The sequence below is a fragment of the Lottia gigantea genome, assembly GCF_000327385.1.
Source record: "Lottia gigantea unplaced genomic scaffold LOTGIsca_13, whole genome shotgun sequence".
Taxonomy (NCBI): domain Eukaryota; kingdom Metazoa; phylum Mollusca; class Gastropoda; family Lottiidae; genus Lottia; species Lottia gigantea.
Window position 1 is genome coordinate 2,766,832 of NW_008707425.1, and position 8,921 is coordinate 2,775,752.

An 8,921-nucleotide genomic window follows, 5' to 3' on the forward strand; every position below is an offset into this window, starting at 1 on the left:
GTGGCTCACAATATGAGGTAATTGTATGCAAAGTTCCATTTTGAACAAACGTATACTTTGCGAGTTATGCTCCTGGCCAAAAATATCAATAATGAGTAATATAACCCAGATGTGCCACGCTCACCTTAATTTTTTTTGCATAGGGTAATTGATATTCCAAATGTCATGTTGTGTTTTAAATTTCAAGCTTCTACATTATTCAGGTTAAAAGATATAGGTCAACAAATGTCAACAAAGGTCAAAATCGAAAAATGAAAATATCCAAATGTTAAAACCCGTTCCTTTTTTGGAACTATAAAGCTGAAACAACTGAGCTGTTAACACAAACTGGCCAAAAGGATGTGTGCAAAGTCCCTTTTTTAACAAACGTATCCCAAAATGTAAACAATTAGTAATTCAACCCGGATGTGCCACGCCCACCCCAATTTTTTTGTCATGGGTGAATTCATATTCAAAGTGTCTAGTTGTATTCCAAATACCAAGGTTCTACATAAAATAGGTCATAAGATATACATACACCAAGATCAAAATGACACAAATATGGTAAAACAAAACTCAAATTTGAAAAAATCACCAATTTCAATTTTGCTTTAAAAAAGCAATTGTTCTATATCTATGTAAAGTGCATGAAAAGCACATTAGAAAACCGAAAAAATTAACCCTCTAGGTTAATTAGGTTACGTGCTAGAGCAGTCCAAAGTTGCGAAATTGGCTTTTTACGGATAGCTATAAAACCGGAAGTACATGTCGGAGGTCAAAGGTCAAAGTATCAAATGATAGCCAAGGTCAATGACTTTTGACCCTATGAAGGTCAAGGTCATCAAAGGTCAAGGTCACATGGTGTGATCGTTTAAAGCATGAAAAAATTTCAACCGGAAGTTGCAAAAAAGCAAAAGCGAAATTCAAAATTCGGCTCCCAATGTTTTTTGCGCAATCGATTGCCGAATACATTCACATCAAATTTGAGCATATCAACATTTACCCTGAGGCCCCATTTTGAGTTTTACAAAAGTGTGTTTTTTCAATATGGCGGCCAAAGTATCACTTCCGGTCTGGATTTTATTTTCTTTGTTTTTTTGTAATAGCATTTACTTACGATCAGCATAAATTTCGTTGACCTATTTCAATTACACCGGAAGTTATTCGACCGGAAGTGGATTGTACTTTCAATTGATTCCCCGTTTAAAACCAGAAGTAAAATTAAATATTTGACAACTACATATTATTTGCTTTAGTGATGTCCCTTTGCATATTAAATTTCAGATCAATCGATGCAAAAGCAAAAAAGTTGCAAAAAATTCGAAAAATTTGATCGGAAAAAGTGAGCGAAGAATTTTCGAATTTCATAATTTTTCAAGTGCTATCAGGTCAGAAATTACAGGTAGATTGTAAAAATGAAAACCCGAAGAAAATCGATGCAAAAATACGCCTTCTAGAGCCGATTTTCGACTTTTTGCACATGTTGAACTGTGGCACTTCCGGTTTTGCAAAAATGTCCAATATATATTTAAGGAACACGTCGCCACTACAGAAGGTCTAGAGAAGTTGAATGGTTGCTGCAACTACTGCAGTCTAGGCTCAGGAAGGTGTGTAAATTTCGAAAAAAAAAAAAAAAAAAAAAAAAAAAAAAAAAGAATGGACATTTCGATAACAAACTGGGACTTTGCTGAAAGCAAAGTCCCACAAAAAAAAGAATGGACATTTCGATAATAAATGTTATAAAAACAAATACATAATATAATTGAAAACACTTGCATCAGAATTATGATAGCAAACAAAGATATAAAATTATACCAACAATAACTGGAAACAAGACATGTAAACAAATGGAGGCAATTAAAATGAATGACAAATTAAAAAAATTAAAATAAGTTTATAACAAGTGTCTAGACACATAAATTTACACCTTACCTACAAATATAGTGATAAAGAATTAATATTTGCTACAAAAAGTTTAATTTAGTCCAAAACCAGAACGCTTCTATAAAAAAGTCAAAATGGCTGAATTTTCTACAAGACCAGAATGCAACTGGGTGGAGTCCTAATTTGAACTTGACCTATGCGTCTAAAAACATGAGATGTATTTTTAATAACAATTAAATATTTATGAATGAAATAATATTGAAAATGGTATTTGACTATTAAATTAATTTACAGTTTAGAAATAAAAACAATTATTAGTAGACATCCATATTTTTGTATATACTGGGTAAAAGCATAATGATGGAGATGGCGACACTTGCATGTTTTGAACACAGCATTTCATGTAACTAAAAGCTAAATCATGCAGCAATGATAACATGTTAAAATAGTATTGAAAAGTCAAAAAGAGACAAAGTAGGAACTTGTTCCTTAAAAACTTTAATTTTTTTTTTTTCAGAAACATTTAATGATACCTTAAACCTAAAATTGGTAGGTCCATTTGACATACTTGCTGGTAACCATAAAGGAAAGAAAAACAAGGATGGAAAAAAGCCAAACTTTTTACTTCACTGGAGATATTACTATGATCCACCTGAATTAACTACAATGATGATTGGTGATAGTGAAGCACAATTTCATATTGGTTATTATAGGTGAGTGCTTGTAGTAATTTTTATATGCCCACATGAAATGGGGGGCGTATATTGCCGTCACCTATGTCCATCCGTCCGTCCAGAATTGCGCGTAAGCACTGTACAAGTCACAATTCTTGACTGATTTTCTTGAGAACGCATTCAATTTTTAGCTTGTAAAAACTCTAGAAGGCATGATTCTTGCCGAATTTTTACAAAACTTGGTTTTATTATTCACTACGCGCTTAAAATTGAATATTTTGTCTTCTAGAGTTTCCACGAGTGAAAGATTGAACAACGCCAATAACTCATACTCAATATTATTCAGTATCGCCCTGAAGAGTTCAAAAGAAGTGTATGACTGAAGGTTGAATATTTTATACTGGTGATTTTTACTGTACTGCTAAATATTTTTATTCAAAATCAAATCTGCCAGTGGGCGTATATTACCTTGCCTCGCAAGCTATCTTTATAAGCCAAAATAATAATGTTGACTTGCTGTCAAACTTGTTTCTTGGTTTGTCTTCAATATTTTTGTCAACTGGTACAGTTTTGTCTAATTTTTATACGCCCACATGAAGTGGGGGCGTATATTGCCGTCACCCATGTCCATCGGTCCGTCCGTCCACCCACAATGGCTCGTAAACGCTCTACAAGGCACAATTCTTGACTGATTTCGATGAAACTTGGTATGGTTGTTTGGAATCACCCTAGGATAAACCCTATTGAAAATCAGACAGATCGAAAAAAATAATTAGTATGAGTTATTGCCCTTGTTCTTGAAAACGCGTTCAATTTTAGCTTATAAACACTCTAGAAGGCACAATTCTTGATGGTTTTTGACGAAACTTGGTGTGAGTGTTTGTAATCACCCAAGGATAAACCCTATCGAAAATCAGAAAAATATTTAGTATGAGTTATTGCCCTTGTTTTTGACAATTTTTAGCTCGAAGGCATAATTTTAGACGGTTTTTGGTGAACCTTGGTTTGAGTGTTGGTAATCACCCAGGATGAACCCTATTGAAAATCAAATGAATCGAAAAATATTTAGTATGAGTTATTCTTGATGGATTTTAACGAAACTTGGCATGAGTGTTTGTAATCATCTAAGAATGAACTCTAGTGAAAATCAGAAGCATCGAAAAATATTAAGTATGAGTTATTGCCCTTGTTCTTGAAAACGCATTCAACTTTTAGCTCGTAAATACTCTAGAAGGCACAATTCTTGATGGATTTTGACGAAACTTGGCATGAGTGTTTGTTATCAACCAAGGTTAAACCCTATTGAAAATCAGAAGAATCGAAAAATATTTAGTATGAGTTATTGCCCTTGTTCTTGAAAACGCATTCAATTTTTAGCTTGTAAACACTCTAGAAGTCACAATTCTTGACAGATTTTGACGAAACTTATCATGAGTGTTTGTTATCACCCAAGGATAAACTCTTTGAAAACCAGAAAAATATTTAGTATGAATTGTTGCCCTTGCTCTTGAAAACGCTTTCAAATTTAGCTCTTAAACACTAAAAGGCATGATTGTTCCTGGATTTTGACAAAACTTGGTTTTACTATTCAGTCCCGCTCTGAAGATTGAATATTTGCCTTCTAAAATTTTCATGAGCTAAAAATTTAACACATTTTCAAGAACAAGGTCAATAACTCATACTCAATATAATCCTTTTCGCCCTAAAGAGTTCAAAAGAAGTGTATGACTGAATGTTGAATATTTCATACTGGTGATTGTTACTGTACTGCTAAATATTTGTATTCTAAATCAAAACTGCCAGTGGGCGTATATTACCTTGCCTGGCAAGCAATCTTTATTCAGTACGCGCTGAAAATTGAATATTTGTCTATATTATGTCTATACATTATTACTGTGAGATATCTTACTATGGTATATCATCTAGGCCAATATCATATGCCTGCAATATTGTGTAGCTTTGTAGTTGTCTGACAGGTGTCCCTTGCTTTGTATCTTAGTCTACTAATAAACTTCTTATTGAATGGATGTGTTCCTTATTTCAATACACAACAGATTTTTGGCGATGAGGATAAAAAGTTGATTTGCCTGATGCAGATGTTTTCATGGTAGACTATGTGTGTAGTAGTTGTTCTGTAGTGGTTTTAAAAGTTTGTCTGTCTGACTGAGACAATTCATTGTGAAATTTCTGTGTGAAATCAAAGTTGATTTGTTTGAATCATGGCATCTCGAATGATTGGTAATATCAAGGAGTACAAGCCTAGTGAAGAATTGTGGACTAACTATAAGAAGTGATTAGAATTTTGGATGAAATCTAACAAAATAGAAGAGGAAAATAAGTTGAATGTTTTCTTGTCTGTTGTTGGACCTGATACTTTTGATTTGGTTTTGGCGTTAGTAGCTCAAACGAGTTTTGTTACGTAGAAGAGTCTGTGTCAGATTATATTGTTGAATTGAAGAAGATGAGCAGAGACTGTGAATTTACACCTGAAGAGCTGTTACCTAATTTACGAGACACAATCTATACAGCAGAAACTGTTTGAAAATGGTTTGGATCAACTGACTTGGGAGAAAACTCAAACTATTGCATTGAATATGGAAGCTGCTTATAACGATTCCGGTAGAATGCATGATAAAACATCTTTCAATAAATGTACAGTAAATCGTGTTAGTAGTGCTGTTAATGTTAAATTAAATTTTGTAAACTCAAAGACTAAAACTGTGTGTGGTCGCTGTACAGGAAATCATAAATCCAGTGATTGTCCTTATATTAGCAAAAAATGTTACAATTGTGGCAAAATTGGTCATATTGTTGCTGGTTGTCGTCAACCAAAACAGAATAAATCTAGCTCAAGCCCATATCAACAAGGTAGATTTAAGAGTAAATCGAGAAAAGTTTATGGTCCAGCACACTGTGTGGAAGATGATGAATCAGACAATATTGATAATGAAGCTGGAACATTGTTTGGTGTAAAACATGGTAATAATGGTAGAAATAGTAAAACCATAAATTTAGATGTTGTTCATCCTGAAATTAAAGTGGAAATGAGTATTTTGGGTGAAACTGTCAATTTTACAGTGGATACTGCTGAATCAGTTACAGTAATTTCCGAAGATTTATATTTTGAAATGTTTTCTGATGTGCCTATGGACGAGTCTAATGCTATATTGCGTGGTTTTTCCGGTTCTGTTATACCTGTTGTAGGTGAACTATTTGTATAACTCCTTTTGTGGCTAATGTGAAAATAGTGCCCCTGTATTTTGTCGTCCACGTCCGGTAGCGTATGCTGTTAAGGATTCCATAGAGAAACAGCTTAGTCATCTTGTGTCAACTGGTGTATTGGTAAAAGTGGAGAAAAGTGAGTGGGCATCTCCGATTGTAGTTGTACCAAAGAAAACTCCTGGTGTTGTGAGAATATGTGGAGACTATAAAGTTTCAGTAAATCGTTATATTGAAGACGAACCTTACCCGTTTCCTACAACTGAAGATTTGTATACAAAGTTAACTGGCGGTGTTATATTTAGTAAGTTAGACTTGTCAAGTGCTTATCTACAATTGCCCTTGGGTCAAACATCAAAGGAACTGTTGACGATTAATACTCATCTTGGATTGTTCCAATATCCGAAGTTACTGTTCGGTGTTAGTACTGCTCCTGCTATATTTCAGAAGGTTATCGACAAAATTCTCCGTGGATTAGATAGAGTTTGTTGTAAAGTAGATGACATTTTAATTAGTGCAACTAGTGACTCTCAGCACAATGAACTGTTAACTGAAGTACTCAGTAGACTTGAACGTCATGATATTACTTTAAGTCGTGAGAAATGTGAATTTGGTGTTTTTAAGTTAGAATATTTAGGACATGTTATTGACAAAAATGGTTTGCATGCAACACCTAGTAAAGTTCAAGCAATCAGTAATGCTAAATTGCCTACTAATATTTCAGAGTTAAGATCATTTCTTGGTGTAGTTCAGTATTATTCCAATTTCTTGCCTAATTTGTCAACTGTACTATCTCCATTGTATCATTTGTTAGGTAAAGATGTAGAGTGGAATTGGAACACAGAATGTACTAGTTCTGTTAATTCTGTTAAAAAGTTTCTTACTAGTGACAGATTATTAGTTCATTATAGTAATGAAAAGAAATTAATTTTAGCATGTGGCGCATCTCCAGTAGGGATTGGTGCAGTTATTTTTCATGTGATGGACAATGGTCAAGAACGTCCTATTGCTTATGCATCCTGTACATTGAGTGAGGCAGAGCAGAATTATAGTCAAATAGATCGTGAAGCTTTAGGTATTATTTTTGGTGTTAGAAAATTTCATAAGTATTTATATGGTCGTCCATTTGTGTTAATTACTGACCATAAACCTTTAACTACATTGTTTAATACGAAAGTTGGTATTCCTACTTTAGCTGCTATTAGAATGAACGTTGGAGTCTTATTTTAGCTGCTTATCAATATACTATTGAATACAGAAAGTCTTCTGATCATGGTAACACAGACATGTTATCAAGATTACCATTAGAAAATGTTGATAGTAATATTTGTGAATTAGCAATTAATTATTTTACATATACTAATAATTTACCTGTTACTGCTTTAGATATAAGTAATGAAACTTAAAAAAAGCCTATATTATCTAAAATTTGGCGCTATGTTATGCACGACTTAACTGTGAAGTTAGAACAAGATTTAGTTTATTAAGGCCAAATATTCAACAAAGAGTAGAGTCTAAGCAAAATGATGAAATTGCTAAAAGAAATGTTAATCGTAAGGTTAAACAATTTGTTGAAGGTGAGAAAGTAAGAATTTTAAATGTAAGAAGTAATTTTCCTAAATGGCATTATGGTAGAATTGTAAAATGTTTAAGTGCTGTCAGATATTCAGTTAAAATTGTTTATCGTGAACGTCAAGTTCATATTGACCATCTTATGGAAACATTTGAAGATAATTTACCCGATGAAACTGACCCTATTCCTAATTCAGATTTGTTAAATGATCTAATCAGAGTAAAAATCTATCGATTTGTCACGCTTTGTTTTCGTTATGTTTTTTACCCTTTTTTTTTTCTTTTTGGGGAACGACCCTAGACAAAATCGAAAATGGTATAGCATAATTGTCTTAACCAAACATTTTTAAATGACCTGGAATCAAAAATGAATATCTGAAACTCAATTTTTGCTACTGGAATTGTGCCATTGCATAATGTGCAAATATTTTGCATCAAGTCTGTAGGGCTTATTTATGAACCGATTTACCTGAAATTTTCTTTAATATGTTCATTGTTATAAGACGCATCTGATGAGGCTAAAAAAAATTCAATTTTTATACGCCCACATGAAATGGGGGGTGTATATTGGCGTCACCCATGTCCGTCCGTCGGTAGGTCGGTCCGTCCACAATTCTTGACGGATTTTGACAAAACTTGGTATGAGTGTTCGTAATCACCCAACAATGAACCCTATTGAAAAAACGGAAGAATCGAAAAATATTAAGTATAAGTTATTGCCCTTGTTCTCGAAAATGCGTTCAATTTTTAGCTCTTACACACTCTAGAAGGGACAATTATTGACGGATTTTAACGAAACTTGGCATGAATGTTCGTACTCACCCAAGGATGAACCCTATTGAAAATCAGAAGAATTGAAAAATATTTTGTATGAGTTATTGCCCTTGATCTTGTAAACTCGTTCAATTTGTAGCTCATAAAAACTCTAGAAGGCATGATTCTTGCCGAATTTTGACAAAACTTGGTTTTATTATTCAATACCGCGCTGAAGATTGAATATTTGTCTTTTAGAGTTTTCACGATCTAAAGATTGAACACGTTTTCATGAACTAGGGCAATAACTCATACTCAATGTTATTCAGTATCACCTTAAAGAGTTCAAAAGAAGTTTATGACTGTTTATGAATGTTGAATATTTCATACTGGTGATTGTTACTGTACTGCTAAATATTTATGTTCAAAATCAAAGCTGCCAGTGGGCGTATATAACCTTGCCTGGCAAGCTATCTTAACCAACCTGGTCATGATTATAAATGCACACTTCTTGAGAAAATTACAAATGAAACCAAAAGCAAACTAGACAGTGCAGAAACTCTGTGGATTCATAGACTTGACTCTGTATGGCCATATGGATTGAATGAACTCAACCCAGAAGGTTTCAAAATTGCTAAATATTATGAGGTCATATTGTAATTTTAATCTTAACTGCCTTCCACCATTTGTAGTTTGTTTCTTCCCCCGATGAAGTCAAAACTTTTTTGACAAAACATTGGGTATTTAAGGATGGTATTTGATGTCAGTTTATTATTTATTACACATGAAATGGGGTGGCGTATATTGCCGTCAACTCTTTCTGTCTGTCCATCGGTCCGT

At 33.5% G+C, this 8,921-nt stretch overlaps 1 protein-coding gene across 1 annotated transcript; it reads left to right on the forward strand.

The window, feature by feature from the left end:
• Positions 1-5,131: 5,131 nt before the first annotated feature.
• Positions 5,132-8,362, forward strand: LOTGIDRAFT_157264 (hypothetical protein; the record flags this gene model as incomplete). The annotated part of the gene is made up of 2 exons (XM_009049026.1): positions 5,132-5,741; positions 8,340-8,362. 2 exons carry the CDS (start codon positions 5,132-5,134, stop codon positions 8,360-8,362), a joined length of 633 nt encoding a protein of 210 aa, XP_009047274.1.
• Positions 8,363-8,921: the final 559 nt, after the last annotated feature.